At 53.4% G+C, this 18,479-nt stretch overlaps 1 protein-coding gene across 1 annotated transcript in view; it reads left to right on the top strand.

The window, feature by feature from the left end:
• The window catches only part of FBLN2 (fibulin 2), a 74,441-nt gene that overhangs the window by 3,033 nt on the left and 52,929 nt on the right, over positions 1-18,479 (top strand). Inside the window, exons 2-3 of the mRNA XM_078610667.1 lie at positions 68-488; positions 4,362-5,484. Of these exons, the coding sequence (XP_078466793.1) occupies positions 126-488; positions 4,362-5,484 (1,486 nt within the window). The 5' untranslated portion in view covers positions 68-125. The remainder of the gene's footprint in view (positions 1-67; positions 489-4,361; positions 5,485-18,479) is intronic.

The following is an 18,479-nucleotide window of genomic DNA, read 5'->3' as shown; positions in this document are numbered from 1 at the left end:
CGTCCCCAACACCAGTGTTGAACTGATCGCAATCCCCTTGGCTTTCCCTCTGCCCTGGCTAATTCAGACGGACGCCACTCGCAAAAGTTGGGAAGCCCCTGAGGCTCCCTAGCCGCCCAAGCACGATGAGAAGCCAGCCGCACCAACCAGCCGGCCTCCTTGCCGGCGTCGCGCTCTCCCTCCTCCTCCACCTCGTGCTCCCGTCGGCGTTCCGCCCGTGCTGCGCGCTGGCGCTCGGCGACTCGGCGCCGGCGTCGGACGGTGACGGCGGTGGCGACGGTGACGGCGGCGGCGACGGTGTTCGGGCCGGGGGTCCAGCGCTCGGCGGCGGCGGGGACTGCACGGGCGTGGAGTGCGTGGAGGACGAGCGCTGCGTGGAGGAGACGCTGGAGCCCGGCGCCTGCTGCGCCACGTGCCTGCGCCACGGCTGCGCCTGCCGCGGTTACCAGTACTATGACTGCGTGGCCGCCGGGTTCACCAACGGCAAGGTGAACGCCGACGCCGAACCCCCTGCAGCCAGCCGCACGTGCGGCCCCCACCCGTTTAGAGATGGCGCGGACGCTCGTTGAGAGGGCCTTCGTTCGGCAGTGGTTAAGAACGTTGGCTCGCGATCTTGTGGGTTACCGGGAAGGCACGCGTTTATCAGAATATGTATTTTGTGGTGGAGGAATAGTGAGCCCTGAAGCTCTTTTTCACAGACGTCCAGTTGATGACGATTGTTCAAGTGCATTTTGCGCATCAATCGTAAAGAGGATTTGTGCTGGCCTGCACGTCTCGGCTGTGCTGAGAGAATTGACCAGCGTTTTGTCACGCGTGGCAGAGATATGCCGTCACCTGTCTGATTAAACGTGGCCCATTTCACGGTTTACGGGACTACAGCATGGCATGCAGAACACGGCAAACCGTAACATTGAACATGAGCGCCATTTGGGCTCTCGCAGCTTGTAAATGTGATTGGCTACTTCGTGCCCGACCAGAGTCTCATGAGCGAATCACCCCGGAACGTGCTCGATATTGTAAGATCTCCGAAACTAAGTAGGTTTGAGCCTGCTTAGTGCTCGGATTGGCGATTAACATGCATAAAACACAGACGTTTACAGGCTGCTTGTGGGGACTACATTGCATTTTGCAGTCCGGTGACATCTATTGTTGTACTGCACTATGTTCCCGCATCTACGTTGCCTGCCTTGATACGCATTGACCCACGTACGGGGGGAGGCTTTCATCCAGCAGTGGATGGACAAAAGGGCTCTAAATATTAACCAGCAGGGTCAGTGCGAGCCCATTCCATCACCGTAGCTCATATCCCCACATTGGCTTTCTGTATTTCTGTCATGATGGAAAACACCCAGACAAACACAGAGATCCCCCTTAACAGACTGTTGGGGCAAGTGCTGTTAGCAAGCACCTATGAAGGCCGGAACGGCACGCGAGAGGGTGGGTGGCCATCACCACGCCCGGCCACCATTGTCTCCCCAGTGTCGATCTTTACACACCACACCAGGTACTCATTTGAGGCTGAGTCGACCTAGGGGAGGCCCATGACCGGTTCAGATCATCGTCACTAGTTTTGGCCTTGAGCGGGAATCGAACTCGGGTCGCCGGGTTCGTAGCACAGCGCGCTAACCGCTATACTCCCGCTCCCCACACCCATACACATACAGTATCACGGTGACTATATGATTTTTTGCTATAATTGAGAATTGCAGTATCCCGATAGCAGGGCGGCCAATGCCGTGGGGCCAGATCCTATAAAGGTACAGAGCGGGTGTTTTATCGCGTTGCATAATGCAGTGTTGGCATGTATTGTCGAGGCACTTGGTTTCTAGACGAAGATCTTGGCATGGGCGACCCATTGGAGCAGTCACATATGACCATTGCCAGGGTAATCTAGCTCATGGTGAACATTACGTGTATATATGCTTTCAACTTACAACGTGCACAAGTATTCGCTCGCTCTCAGAGAGAGAGAGAACGACTCAGAGGCGCGAAGAGGAACTCTGGACGAGCGGGACGGCAGCATCAGCAGCTACGCAGTGAGCCGGCGCCACCAATTGCCCAAGCTCTGCAGTCCTCAATATATTAAATCGTTTTTTTAGTCCATTAATGAGGGTTTATACATGTGTGAGGAAACCGGAGCACCAGAAATTTGATCCACAAATGGCTGACAATTGAGCTCGGCGTGCAGCAAGTCTTCCAATGCCACCGCCGCTCACTCTCAACCGGGGAAAAACGATTCCTTGGTGGTCACAGGAGTTGGGCCCTCACCGTCTCCTCGCATGCCTTCACAGGGCAGGGTCCCCACACCCCTGCGTGTGGGTGTCCGTGTGAATTGCTAACGAGACTGAACCCCATACTGCTGGGTTCAGTCCACAACAAATGCCACACTAATGAGTCGCTGTCACCTCCCATTAGAATGTTTCGCCCTTTGTCAAAGCCACAACGGGATGAAGGCCGCTCCACGTGTATTGGTTGTGGGGGTTGTTTCCACCATACTTCACCACACTGGTCAGTAGGGATTTGTAAAGGCAGGGGGTGGGGAGCCCAGGATCGGTCCAGGTATCATTCACCACTGTTAACGTTTGCCAGGAATCAGTCTTAGGTCAGAGTTCATAACCCAGCGATAACCACTGCACCAACAATCCCCTTACTAATGAGAATGAACCCCATACTGCGATGGAAGGAGGATACACTCTGTCCCATACAGATGGAACAGGTGGTGGTTATTGCTTTGCCCTGGTGAGCCAGGACATGGCACCCCCTCGATCCCCACGGGAGGGGAGTTTCACAACATCTGTGTGGTGATCCATCAACCCTCGCAACCTCCACAGTGCTGTATTACAGGCCGCGTGCATAGCCACCACAGCTTCTTTGGGAACTGGATGCAGTTCGGCACGTGCATCGAAAAGTTGGCCATATTGCCGAACAGCGCGTGGTACAACCAGAAAACACATCGGAGAGCCGTAGAGCAGCACGACTGTCAAAACCTACGCGGCTATTGCAGTCTCCAGGAAAGTCTTCCTCCTTGAGATTAGCAAGGAGAACAAATGTTGGTCCCCATAGTTCCTTCCGGTCAGAATGGGCCCTTAACACACCTCTGCTGTGACAAAAAATATTCACGTGAATCCCGTGACGTATTTACTCAATTACAGACACATTACATCTCTTGCAACCTTACATGGGCAGGTAAAGCCTTCTTTTGTCAACACACTGCCAGATACTAGGGTCTCGTCACGTTACGCTGGCCTCAAGGATTATTTTACCATACCACGCACAACCCTGTTTATCACGCAGGCATATTAAATGTGCATGATAGACGGTCACTGCATCGCACGCTTTCAGATACGCTTCTATGGCCACATGGAATGCTCTTTCATCCTATATTAGTGTAATGGCGTATTGCGTGCAGGGTTTGCAAACAGCAGTTGCATTATGTACGGGGTTGCAGACAGTGAGGTCAGCTAAGGACAAGCAGGTGCAGGCGGGTGGCCTGGGTGAAAGCAGACAAAGAGATGCCAGCAATTAGGGAAAGAGGGCAGTGATTGGCTGGCTGCAAATGCAAACGCGGAGTAGGCGCCACGGAGGCGAGAGATAGTGGTGATAATAGGGAAACCACGTGCGTGAGGTGTGGGGAGGACGCTGGCCTAATGAGGGCCATCTGGGGTCACTTAATGAGGAGGGGGATAAAAGGGGAACGTGTGAGGCGAGAGGGGTTGAGTTGGTTGGAGTGAAGACAAGAGTGAATTCAAGAGAAGTCCGGGTCCCCACTCTCCACACCTCGTCCTCTCCAGCAGTGTTGGCTGATCCCCTGCTGGAGGCAGGGGCGAGGTTGGAGGAGTGAGGGTAGACAGGCTAGCAGTAGAGAGGCTCGAGGAATCCTAAGTGTGAGGGTGATAAGGCTAGCAGTGGAGAAGCTAGCAGAGTGTATAGTGAGAGGCTAGCAGTGGAGAAGCTAGCGGAGTGTATAGTGAGAGGCTAGCAGTGGAGAAGCTAGCAGAGGGAAACATAGCAGGCTAGCTGTACAGACGAGCAGTACAAGAGAAGGAGTTGTGACGGAGACGCGTGGTGTTGAACGCGAGGAGTTCTGTACAAATTAAGTGACATGGAAGAAACGAAAAAGTTGTCCGAGTGAAATAACACCACGACATTAGGAAGCCATCAAAGCTATGCATTTAAAAATCTAGATTGATAAACTCACTTCTTTAGAACTGCTTTTTGTGTTTAGTTTGTTGTCCTTCCCCGCCAGCACCTCTGATTAGCGTGGTTGGCGACGTACGGTGCGAAATAAGTTCAAGGTACATATGTACGTACTAAATGTGAACCTCGTGGAGTGTTGCCTCTCCCCCGCATGTGCGTCCAAGGTCCCGGAAGGGGCTTCGTACTTCGTCGACGACGGCAGCACGGAGTGCCGGTGCCCGGCAGGGGGCGGCTCCATCGACTGTCGCTTCATGCCATGCCCCGAGCTGCCGCCGGGCTGCGTGGACGTGCGGGCGCCGCCGGACGCGTGCCCCGAGTGCGCGCGCCTCGGCTGCGTGGCGCCCGACGGCCGCGAGTACGACGCCGGCTTCACCGTCCGCCTGCCCGACTGCCGCGTGTGCCACTGCCCCGACGTGGGCGGGGAGCTCCTGTGCTACCCGGAGCCCGGATGCCGATCCGGCGGAGATGGCACCGAGCGCGGCGACGACGGCGACCACGACCGTGACGGCGACGACAAGAGCAGCAGCGACAACGAGAACGGTGGCGGTCACACAGGGGGGGCTTCGCCGGCTGGCGGAGTCTCCCAGGCGAGCGCGGAACGTCTCCCGCCGCTCGTGCTGCCACTCTACAAGGACGGCATGGCGCCCAATGGAGAACCGAGAGGTGCTGTCGAGAGCGTGACCCCAACGCCGGAGCCGCTGGTGCCGGCCGGAGGATTGAACGACGGCGGCGACGGCGGGCGCGCGCCACAAACCTCGCTTAGGTATAGCCCGACCCCCGCGTCGGTTATTCTCCCCTTGCACGGAGACGGAACAACGGCGCCCAGGAAGCAGGCGCAACACGGTGGGGCCGGCAGGGAGGATGGGCAGAGTGGGGAGGAGGAGGAGGCCGGCCACGTGGAAGAGAAGACTACTGCCTTGGAGCAAGGCAGGAACCAAACCTTCTCTGAAAAGTTTGGCGCCGTCAAAGCCGGCAACAAGGAGGCGTCAAGACCATCGTCTAAACCGTCGCCGAAATCACCGTCGAAGTTCAAAGCCACGAAGGCGCCCAAAAGGTCACGAGCGAACGGGGAAAAGCACCCCCTGGAGACACGCCGCGGCGACCTTCACGACGCGAGGGAGCGGAAGTCTGGCGCGCCGGGCAACAAGCGCAAGCAGGCCGAGGCGAGGGCCCAGCTCGAGGCGAGAGGACAGCGAGGCACGTGGAGGCCCACGCGGCCGCCCCCACCTCCGACGGGGGCCCCCCATCTGGAGGTGACCGCACCACCGCCAAGCGGAGCCAGCCCCGGTGAGTGTCGCAGCGGGCGCCCCCACCCTCTCCCCCACTACCAAATCCTGACCGGCGCCCCTCGGGGCCGTAATAAGTTTTGAGCGAGGCCCTTTTGTAATTGGCGAGGGTAACGCGAGAGCGATACAACATTTTCGTGGGTGGAGGGCCGTGTTTGCATCGGTGAGCACGCCACTCAATTTCTCAGCTCGGTAACTTTGCGCAATGATTTTTTTACGTCGCGTTGGGAGCTGTTTTAGAATGTTTGTCTTGGCAATTACCGTGCTAGCTATGCAGTTTAGCTCCCATTGATGTACGGTTTATTTGATTTATTCTTAAATTTAAAGCGCTCCGTTTCTTTATGGCGGCTTGCGTTTCGACGACGCAGTAAAGGCCCAAGCCGGAGCGGGTAAACATTTCCATTTGCTCACAAAAACGAAACCCCACAACCATAGCCTCTGGGTGAAAAAAAGGGAAAAAAATCCATCCAATGAATTACTTTGACAAACTTCAGAAGGGGAGTATTCCACTGTCAGAGGTTTCCTGCCAGGGAGGTGAGCACAGTGGAACATTGTTTCTCGAAAGCCGCACTAACAGCACCCCTCTCTCGTCTCGCGCCTCGAGTTGTTCAATAACCTCTCCCCGTCAGATCTCACCAGATCTCGAAAGCAAGCTAAGGAGGTTTGAGCCTGTGGAGTTCTTGAATGGGTGACTATCCAAGAACTTTCCATCTCAGCCTTTGGGACGCCACGGTGGCGAGATGTTAACTACCTCGCTTGGTATACAGGAGGTTGTGTGAATTCGATCCCGACCCTGCCGCCTGTATATTTGGAGTTTGCATGTTCTCCCCGTGGTCGTGTGGATTTTCCTCCGGGTCCTCTGGTTTTTCCCTCCACGTTTTGAAAACATGCGTTCGGAGTATTTGGCCGACATAAATTTTCACACGATATGCCCCTTCGTTGAGCTATCACCTGTGGCCAGGTCGCTTCTGACAAAGAGGTGTAGATAGCTCAGTGGGCCTTACCTGGTAAAATAAAAAATAGTTTTAGTTTCGTTTAGAGACCGACATGCACGTCAGAGCGTTGCCAGGGCTGCTGCGGGGCTACTTGGTGGGCAGCAGAGGGCAGCGCAGCGATCTCCACTGCTGCTCCCTATGCTCCCCCGTCTTGACCAACTGGCTCTGACCAGCGTGATGAAGAAGCGTGGCCAAGGCAACTCGCTTGACCACGTTGCTGCGTGTCATCGCTCTCGTCCGAGTACTCCGCCATACAAGCCCGTTGCAAGGGGTAGCAACTTTAGTCGCAGTTCAAGCGGATGTGTGGAAACAAACACGTTTACTTTTTCTTTCGTCTTTGTTGTTTCCTGTCCGTCGTGTCATTTGCATCCACCCCCTCCCCCGGGTTTGCTTGTTATTTATTTACTTATTTGTCTATTTATTTATTCGCGGTTGCTTTAGTTTTTTTAGCGGTGGCCCAGTCTCGGCTGGGCCACCGGGGGGAGTGGTAGGGGGGGGGGGTTCACACGTCGTGACTTGAGCTGGAGCAGTGGCGGAGGGAGCGAGAGCTGCGTTCGTAGCCGCGGGGCATTTCCACGCGGTGGGATTTGCGTCGCTGGCTCTCAGAAAGTCGGGCTGCAGATGCGTCCGCGGGGCGCTGCGACGATTTGCCCGGTGAAAGCCGTCGTTGTCACCGTCAAGGGAAGGCGACCGCTTGGAATAAAAGGTCAATTTGCTCAGTGAGGGCAGCAGCGTTCGTGCCCATTCAGCGTGATACTACTATTTCTATTTGACCAGGTAAGGCCCACTGAGCTATACAGCACTTTGCCAGAAGCGTCCTGGCTGTCACAAATGATAGCCGAACGAAGTGGCTTATCACGTGGAAATTTCAAGCAGCCAAATACTCTAAACGCGTGATTGTTGATTCTAAATGTGGAGTGAGAAAACGGAGAACACGGAGAAAAATCCACGCGGCCACGGGGAACACATGCAAACTCCAGCAGTGCCTACTCAGCATCAGGGTGAAGATCAAACCCACGACCAGCCGTATACCAGGTGAGGTCGTTAACATCTCACCACTGTGGCGCCCCGACTGAGTATGGATGTCAACATTCACATGCCCCCGGCCCCCTCTCCATCACCTGGTGATGTGGTGAATTGTCACGATTCAGGGTCACAATTCGATTCAACAATAAATATTTGTTGTTTGCAATAGTTATAACTGTCGGTAGCGGCCACTTGTGGCTGCAGGATTCACGTGAACCCGTTACACACACCGCACTCATGCCTTCATAATATTCATAATCGACAACCGCAAGTTTTCTACCGCCTCCCCAAATCCCTCAAGTCTCTCTTTTCCCCAAATCTCCCATCTCCAAACTCCAGTTGATCTAACATCCCACCAAACTCCTTGGTTGCACACATAAACACGAGCATGCCACCCAGATAATCTAAGCTCTCCACTGGCCTCCAGTCCAATCCGAGATCAAACGCAGGGTCGCAACTTGCAATCTTCACGATTCTCCATTTACTTGACCTGCCTACCTCCCCCCTCTCATCTCACTACTCTCGTCTACGCATTCTCCTACCTCTCCCCTCTCATCTCACTCTACTCCCCTCCACGCACTCTCCTGCCTCTCCCCTCTCATCTCACTCTACTTCCTTCCACGCACTCTCCTACCTCTCCCCTTTCATCTCACTATACTCCCCTCCACGCACTCTCCTACCTCTCCCCTCTCATCTCACTCTACTTCCCTCCACGCACTCTCCTACCTCTCCCCTCTCATCTCACTCTACTTCCTTCCACGCACTCTCCTACCTCTCCCCTTTCATCTCACTATACTCCCCTCCACGCACTCTCCTACCTCTCCCCTCTCATCTCACTCTACTTCCCTCCACGCACTCTCCTACCTCTCCCCTCTCATCTCACTCTACTCCCCTCCACGCACTCTCCTACCTCTCCCCTCTCATCTCACTCTACTCCCCTCCACGCACTCTCCTACCCCTCCCCTCTCATATCACTCTACTCCCCTCCACGCACTATCCTACCTCGCCCCTCTCATCTCACTCTACTCCCCTCCACGCACTCTCCTACCTCTCCCCTCTCATCTCACTCTACTCCCCTCCATGCACTCTCCTACCTCCATCCTCTCATCTCACTCTACTCCCCTCCACGCACTCTCCTACCTCCCCCATCTCATCTCACTCTACTCCCCTATCATCTCGCTACACTCTCCTCCTCACACTCATCTGCCTCTTATGGGCCATCTCACCCTACTCGCCTCCAAGGTAATCTTTGCACTCGCAACCACGCCTGCGAATGTCAAAGGCCGGTCAGCCTCTGCTCAGTGAGAGTCCGCGCTGTCGACCTCCCCTCTGCTGCCCCCATAGTTTGGACTTTGGAACTCCCTTCCCTCAGTATTCTGGGCTGTTGCCTCCCTGCCAACCCCCCGAACAAATCCCGACTCAACACCTTCCTCAGTTATGCTGCCCATGACTGAATGCTTCTTTCAAGCAAAATAACGAAGACATCCTTTGCCCAGGATGCTTATGTCCCACTGTTTCATCCTGAGATGCAGCTGCCCCTTTAGACTCCTCGTGTATAAATCCACACTGTAATTGTAGCCAGTTGTAAATTAGCTGTTAATTACCTGATTATAAACGGCTCACGAGGAAAAGACAATTTAGAGCTGGTGGCTCGATAATTCAGTAACCTAATTAGGTAATTAATTACGCAGAGTCTTGCCAGGATGCACAACTGATTATGTGGTACATCAATTACACTACTTCGTAGCTCGTGGTTTATTATATATTTAATGCGTTCAGCTCTTTTGTCAATCCACTGCTGGATGAATGACTGCCCCGCACCACATCGTTCGTGGGCTCTTGCTTGGCCACGCTGACCATACTTCACCACCCTGGTCATTGCTGGTTGGTGAAGGGAGCGACCTTTGACCAATTCATAAATCACTGGCCACAGATTTGAGCCGTGGCTGGGAATCAATCTCAAGCGGCTGCAATCATAAAATTACGCGAATCACTGCACCACCGCTCCCCTACCTCACCCCACTCTGTTAGTGGTAAGTTGAACACACACTCGGGTTTTTAAACGTACGTGAGGCAACAGGAATGCAATGAACCATAATTGCATATATGGGACATCCGTTTTTAACAATGCAATTGGCAGTTGTAGCTTGCTTAATTTCAATTATTACGAGTACAATAATGATGCCATCAGTCATGGGTGAATGTGCCACGTACAGGTTTTGTCGAACGCACTTCGTCAAAGTTTGGAAGCCGTAACACAGAGGGACGTCTTCTCAAGCGCTTGCGCGGAAAAGCAAAACACCCCACCGATGTATTTACGTATTGAGGTATTTGCCGCTCGTGCAAGAACATCGCCACGTGCTTTTGGGGTCACTGGGGTCATGAGGGAGCGTGGCACTCCAGCTCGCGACGTTCAACGCGATGAGAATGTTCGCACAAAGGTGTGTCACGAGAGGCACCTTTTTACAAATTTACTTTAAGATATGAATGGGGTTTATTCAGTGGGAGTAATACTCGTTTGATTCTCGAAGGGTTTGCCTGTTTCTCAATTGTGTCCATGTTTGTTGAACTTCTTTTGCACCGTACGTAGCCAACCGTGGTAATCGGAGGTGCGAAGTGCTTTAAAAAAAATGTGAACATTTATATGGGACTTTCGTTTTTAATGGAAAAAGAACGGATAATACTCTGTAACATGATAACAGATGTATGTTAGTAACTTCAAGAAGTCAAACAGTCTCTACTTGTTCGCCATCATTGTCAACACGTGCCTGTAATCTTCTCCAGGTGGTCTTCAGAGACCGGAGGCACATTTCTCCTGGTATTGTTGACAATTCTCGGTAGTGTTAAAAAATGTTTGAAGCACCCTGTATTAGTGGCTATTCACGTGCCAATTTTCAAGACTGGCCACTAGATTAAAAACAAAAAGTAATTCACATCAGGCCCCATGGTGTTAGGTGCAGCCTCTAACCCTCGTCATCAACTCCATCTCGCTGGCCTCTCTATGTGCTATGAAGAAGAGCCATTGCCTGAAATGTCGCCTATTATATATATATATTTTTTTATTTTAAACCCACGGTGTTGTTGATGAATGTGTTGAAGTTGTGTTTATGGTGCTTGTGCACCACTGCCAACGCAGCAGCAGCATTACACAATCCATTTACAAAAGCCAAATATTCCTCATATAGCCTTTAACAAACTACCAGGGCAAGTACTGTTTGCGAGCACCTACTCAGGCAAGCAAAGGTGCACGAGGGCTTGGTGTTATCACTATACAATGCCTGCCCGTCTTTTCTTTTCGCAATGCTGTTGATATACTTAAGGCTGAGTCGACCTAGGAGACATTGAGCAGACTGAGTTGTAAAACAGCTATGAACACATTCGAATGACGACCATTGGAGGAAGGCCACCTCACCCTGTGCCAGTCGCGGGAGTTGTTTAACCATACTTCACCGTGATGGTCAGCACGAGATGATGAGGGCGGTGGGGCCAGGACCGTTTAAGATATCAGTTTCATCTTCTTAGTTCTTTCGGTAAAGTCATGTAGAAGGGAAATAATAAAATAATAAAAATAAAACATAATAAAATAATTCTCACGACGTTTCGGCCACAACGCAAGCAGCCATCCTCAGGTGAAGACCAGGTCTGTCGGGGAGACAGCGTCAGACGCTGTCTCCCCGACGCTGTCTCCCCGACAGACCTGGTCTTCACCAACGCTGCTTGCGTTGTGGCCGAAACGTCGTGAGAATTATTTTATTATGTTTTATTTTTGTTATTTACCTTCTACGTGACTTTACCGAAAGAACCAAGAAGATGAATCCCTGCAGTCACGAAAGCTTTAAATCGAAATATCAGTTTCAGTTTCATTTATTTGGTATCGCCCTGTGAGCCATTAGGCTCTTGAATCGGGTGCAACCGCAACAAACAAAAAACAAAAACATGAACAAGAAAACATCTTAAAGTGACTCATTCGTATAATAACTATACAATTACAAACAATTGTTATTCTACAAGGTAAGGTGCACTGAGCCATGTGTCTCTTTTTCAAAAGTGACCTGGCCACAAATGATAACTCAAGGAAGTGGCTTATCACGTGCAAATGTTTTTAGCCGCCAAAGATGCTGAACGCGTGTTGCTAAATGTGGAGGGGAAAACCGGAGGCCCCGGAGAAAAATCGACGCAACCGCGGGGAGACAGAGAGAACAAGCACACTCCGAATTTACAGGCGTCGGGGTCGAGATCGAATCGGCGACCTCTTGCATACCAGGCGAGGTTGTTAACATCTCGACTCTGCGGCGCCCCTGATGCTAGCCATGGCTGGGAATAGAATTTGGGTCACTTGGGTTTGCGGCGCAGTGCGCTAACCACCACTACGTCATCGATCGCTGCATATCCTTTCACACACAAAGACAAAGATCCCCCGTATAGCCTTAACTGACTGTAGGGGCAAGTGCTGTTAGCGATCACATATAAAGGGCCGGCACGGCACACGAGGGTGTGGGTGGCCAGCACCACACCCGACCATCTTTGTCTCCCTAGTGGCGATGTTTACACATCGTGCCAGGTACTCATTTGAGGCTGAGTCGACCTAGAGGAGACCCAGGACCGGTTCAGATAATCGTCACCGGTGTTGGCCGTGAGTGGGAATCGAACCCGGGTCACCAGTATCCCACGCACTCACACTATCCCACACACTCACGCTATCCCACGCACTCTATCCCACGCACTCACGCTCACACTACCCCACACGCTCACACTACCCCACGCACTCACACGCACACTATCCCACACACTCACACTACCCCACGCACTCACGCTATCCCACGCACTCACACTACCCCACGCACTCACACGCACACTATCCCACGCACTCACACTACCCCACACACTCACACGCACACTATCCCACACACTCACACTACCCCACGCACTCACGCTATCCCACGCACGCACACTATCCCACGCACTCACACGCACACTATCCCACGCACTCACACTACCCCACGCACTCACACGCACACTATCCCACACACTCACATTATCCCACGCACTCACACTACCCCACGCACTCACACTACCCCACGCACTCACACTATCCCACGCACTCACACTACCCCACACACTCACACTACCCCACGCACTCACGCTCACACTACCCCACACACTCACACTACCCCACGCACTCACACTACCCCACGCACTCACACTACCCCACGCACTCACACTACCCCACACACTCACACTACCCCACGCACTCACACTACCCCACACACTCACACTACCCCACGCACTCACGCTCACACTACCCCACACACTCACACTACCCCACGCACTCACACTCACACTACCCCACGCACTCACACTATCCCACGCACTCACACTACCCCACACACTCACACTACCCCACGCACTCACGCTCACACTACCCCACACACTCACACTACCCCACGCACTCACGCTATCCCACGCACTCACACTACCCCACGCACTCACGCTCACACTATCCCACGCACTCACACTACCCCACGCACTCACGCTATCCCACGCACTCACACTACCCCACGCACTCACGCTCACACTATCCCACGCACTCACGCTATCCCACGCACTCACACTACCCCACACACTCACGCTCACACTACCCCACGCACTCACGCTATCCCACGCACTCACACTACCCCACGCACTCACGCTATCCCACGCACTCACGCTCACACTATCCCACGCACTCACACTATCCCACGCACTCACACTATCCCACGCACTCACACTACCCCACACACTCACACAACAACAACAACAACCGCCATTCGCCACTAAGTGGCGGTGACGTCACCACGACGCTTGTGCCAGGCGATGTGCACCCTGAGGCCACGTGAAGTGTCGAACGCCCGCTGGCAGGAGGTCACGGGGCAGACCCAGGTGCCACGGGTCGACTGACCGAGATGACCGAGATGACTGGCTGATGCACCACCTGTGCCCCCTACTGTGCCAACTTGCTGTGCTTTAGCCACCCGGCGCTCCGCTCGTTGTTGTGAGCGTCGCTCCTCCGCCCTCCGTTGTTGTTGGAGGGCGACTGCCTCCAACTGCCCAGTAGCGTCCTTCACGAGCCTCCTCCACTGAGGCCGATCTTGACACCGCTGGTACCAGTCATCGGCAAGTCCACTCAGCTCCACGTCCTCCTGTACCACATCACTCCATCTCTTCTCTAGCCCGTGCCGCGCCCGTTTAGCCCCCTCGATCCGGCCGAACAAAAGCTGTTTAGGCATGCGGTGGCTGGGCATGCGGGCTACATGACCCAGCCAACGCAGCCTTGCCTGCCGGAGGAGCTCACTGATGGGACTTTGCCCAGATCTTTCAAGGACTTGTGAGCTCCTCACACAATCCAGCCTGGTTAAACCCAGGATGGATCGTAGGCAGGCCAGCCTAAATGTTTCCAACCGGCGAAGATGCTCCACTAGGGGGGTCCACGTTTCGCAAGCGTAGAGAAGGGAGGGAATGACCGTGGCCGAGAAGACCTGAAGCTTCGTGCGGAGCGACAGACCAGGTAGCTTCCACACAGCGTTACGCAACCGATGAAAAGATATTGCCGCTCGACTGATTCGGAGTGAGACCTCTGCTGATAAACTGGAGCCGGTCATAAGCACACTGCCCAGGTATGGGAAACTCTCCACTCTCTCCACAACTGCCCCATCACCGATTGGGAGATGTGGGGGTGGAGTGCCCGATGGTACAAAATACCCAGGCAGGTGCTTAGTTTTGGTGGGGCTGATGGTAAGGCCCCACCTCTTAGTGGCACGCTCCAGTCTCAGCAGCAGCGTCTCCAACTCCTCTTCTGAATGAGCAGCTATTACCAAATCATCGGCATACATAACGTGGTTGACCAATAGGGAGCCATCCCTTGATCGCACCCGGGCGTCGATCAGCCTCCCATTATATCTGTACCAAATGGTAATTCCCCCGGTACAGCTATTGAAGGCTTCACGAACTACGCAGTCGAAATAGATGTTAAATAATGTGGGAGCCAGAGGACATCCCTGTCGCACCCCAAGGTGTACAGGGAAAGGTTCCGACTCCCGGCCACGTAGTTTTACCCGGGCCCGCTCACCATCATGACGCACACTATCCCACGCACTCACACTACCCCACGCACTCACACTACCCCACGCACTCACACTATCCCACGCACTCACGTTCACACTACCCCACGCACTCACACTACCCCACGCACTCACACTACCCCACGCACTCACACTATCCCACGCACTCACGCTCACACTACCCCACGCACTCACACTACCCCACGCACTCACACTACCCCACGCACTCACACTACCCCACGCACTCACACTACCCCACGCACTCACACTACCCCACGCACTCACACTACCCCACGCACTCACACTACCCCACGCACTCACGCTCACACTACCCCACGCACTCACACTACCCCACGCACTCACACTACCCCACGCACTCACACTATCCCACGCACTCACACTACCCCACGCACTCACACTACCCCACGCACTCACACTATCCCACGCACTCACACTACCCCACGCACTCACACTACCCCACGCACTCACACTACCCCACGCACTCACACTACCCCACGCACTCACACTACCCCACGCACTCACACTACCCCACGCACTCACACTACCCCACGCACTCACACTACCCCACGCACGCACACTACCCCACGCGCTCACACTATCCCACGCACTCACACTACCCCACGCACTCTATCCCACGCGCTCACACTATCCCACGCACGTGTACGGCGTGACACGCCAAGGGGCCAGCACGCTCCGTCCACGGCGTCACACGCCGCGCGATGACAACTGCAATAACAGCGCGGAGTGAGAACTCGGCAGCCGCGGCGAGGGAGCGGTGTTTGTTGAGACGGTGTGAAATAGCCCATGGCGGTGCCCTCAGTCGACCCTGCTCCCACACCACCACCACCACCACCTGGCCACCACCACCACCTCCTCACACCCTGCAAGCGCTGTGGAGGCAGCGAGGGGTTGGCGGATCACACACGCGTTTGCAAAACTTGCCTCCCTACCCGTGGGTGCAGAGGGTCACCATCACGTGGCTTTGCCAGGGTGCGATGGCAGTACAGCGAGTGAGCTAATTTCCATCGGCGTTTCCATCTCGACGGAGACTGAGTGCTCCCACCCATTAGCACGTGTGGGATGTTTTTTTCTCTCTCCAAGCACTCCGGTTTTCCTCTCACGTGTGTATCAAAAAAACAACTCATCATTGGAGTTGCCAAAACATCCCGACATCGGGACACAGAGACTTGGGCACTGAATGGCACCGGTTCAGGCCGCGGTTTCCCGCACCTCAGAATCGTTCTCTCTTCCCTCTCTTTTTGAGAGTGAACACAAAAAAAAATGTGCACGTGACGAATTCCAAATTGTTATTAGAATTGACGTCCACGCGGTTTGTGAGGTTATTTGGAGAGAAGGCAGGCGGGAGGCAGGGGCCTTTGCGCACCGAGCGTCTCCTCACCGCTGCAATTTTTGCCGGCAAATGTTCTATTAAGGCAGTCTGAAGGCCCCTTTTTTGCGGTCGAGTCCGTTGTTGCTTTCTTAGCCGTTAACATCTCAAATGACCGCAGTGAAAGCTATTGGGTCAGTGTGCGGCTTCGACGCGCGCGGAGCTTCGAGTGTTATCTCGTATTCTTGGGTTTTTCGGTAAAGTCACGTAGATAGGTTCAAAGAAAATAACTTAAAATAACCACGACGTTTCGATCGCAACACAAGCAATCGTCATCAGGAGAAAAAAAAGTAGTTTTTGGTTATTTTATTTTTTGTTATTTTCTTTGAACCTATCTACGTGACTTTACCGAAAGACCCAAGAATATGAATTCCGGCAGTCACGAAAGCTTTAAGTCAGGGGTGTTACCCCGTTATTCTGCGTTGGTTTTTTCTCAGTGTTTCAGTTTCACTCCCACAGGAAGACGTTAATGGTCAAGAGCCTCCCCTCCCCAACCCCCCTCCCTCCGCACTGCCCCCCCCCGCCACTGCTGGGGAAAAGCCTCCGCGAATATCTTCCACTTTTCATGAGCTCCTTGCCACCTTCTCATCTCGTCTCGCCATCTCATTTTCTCTTTACTTCTTCCTCTCTCTACTGGCTTCCATTCCCAGCGTGAGCCTCGCCCGTCTGTCATCTGATTGTCCTGCCCCAACTCTGTTATGTTTCTGTCACTTAGCAAATTTCAGCAGTGATTCTGGTTTTAATACTCAAATCTTCACTTTCAACGTTGTCTCTCCTTGTTATGTTCAAAAGCCTCGTTGCTCTTTGGCGTACTCCGGGCTTCATTTTTGCCGGGGGTCTGTCTGGATCGGCGAACCGAAAATGTTTCCGCCCTCAGGCCGAAAACCTGCCAGTATGCCCCTCGTCCTGGCTGTGGCTACCACGAGTCACGTGTCACCTATTCCAGTCGAACCGGTGACCCGGAGAACCTTCAGTGAAAAATTAAGCCCTGTACACGGTCATACTCACATACATGATCATACATATGAAGACAAAGTTAGCCCACATATACTTTCACGCGTTGGCGACCCTCTGGCAATGTACAGACGTTCGTACACCGCACGCACCGGCTATTTCAGGCTGAGTCGACCGAGGGGAATGGCTCCAGAGCAGGTTCAGATGTTCGTCACCTATTGACCTCAAGTCTGCCGGGTTTGTAGCGCGGTGCCGCTGACCAGCGCCGCACCCCATTCATGCACAGCGTGCGCAGACACGAGCGTACGCACACTAAATTAATCCTTGGGGTGTACTCGTGAGCTGGCTACTCTATCGCCAGATACTCGCTAGACGGATACTCGTGAGCTGGCTACTCGTGAGCCGGCTACTCTCTAACGGGCTACTCGTTATTTAGCTACGCGTTAGCTGGCTCGTTGCTCACGGCACACGAAGCCCCCTGGCGCTCGCCCGTTCCCGGTACCGACCGTGGCAGCCTTGACTGCGGCACCGGAAGTGGTGGGGAAAATAAAAATTTGGGGGTAAAAACAAGAGCCGCAGTCGCACTGTTGATTCGCCGTGTTCCTGGCCGAGCGGTGTGAGCAACGCCCTCGGTCCACGCTCACTCGGAGCAGTGAATGGCTCCTTGTGTTTGTTCTAAATGGTGCATAGATGTGGAGCGGCTACTCTGAAACGTGCGTGATTAGTCAGCGTGACACCCCCCCCCCGCCCCAGCCCCCCCACCGCCAAATTGTTCAGAAGTTTAAGGTCGGGTGTCGATCGCGACGATTGGCGTAATCTGGCAGAAGAAAGCGATGGGGGAGTTTGCGGTGGAATCGGCGGCACTGGTCACGGTGACCCTTGACCATGACTCGCTGCCACTGTTCTGTCGTCCGTGTGAGCTCCCAGGGGGCTCAGTCTAACTGGGTATTGAAAAAGAGCTATATAGCTCAGTGGGCCTGGTAAAATATTAAAATAGTTATTTACGTTGAGTCGTCTGTACTTGACCAGGTGCAGGCCTCTGACGATGATCCACGATGATCCACTCCTTCCTGCGATTTGATGAATTGTCACGTTTTGTGGCCACAATTCTTTTTAGGTTTATACGTTAGATTTCATTTATTTGAGCAGGTTCATTAGGTTTCCACTTCCTTGGTAGTTTTTACGTCGCGTTTGTATAGTTTTTGTTTGACCCGTTAGCCGAAATGGAACGTGAGCATATCATTTGCATAAAGTAATGAGCATCATCAATCAGTCTGTAGTTAGCATAGCTCCCTTCACAATCACTTGGAGCAAGGTGCTTCACGAGCACCACGCGGCAGTGATAGATAAGCAATGAAAACTGTCAATAATTATACAGCTAATTAACAATGAAAGCATGCAATGCAGAAATCATGTAATGCATGCAATACTGGGTAAACACATTACAATGTGGGCAATAGAATATAGAAGTGTGTCTTCAATAGGCTTTTACAAACTCCTCGAGTGGGAAACATGC

Source organism: Lampetra planeri, chromosome 34 (genome assembly GCF_965212315.1).
Source record: "Lampetra planeri chromosome 34, kcLamPlan1.2.h2, whole genome shotgun sequence".
Classification (NCBI taxonomy): Eukaryota; Metazoa; Chordata; class Hyperoartia; order Petromyzontiformes; family Petromyzontidae; genus Lampetra; species Lampetra planeri.
Note: the sequence above shows the minus strand (reverse complement) of the source record. Positions and strands in the feature narration are given on the sequence as shown.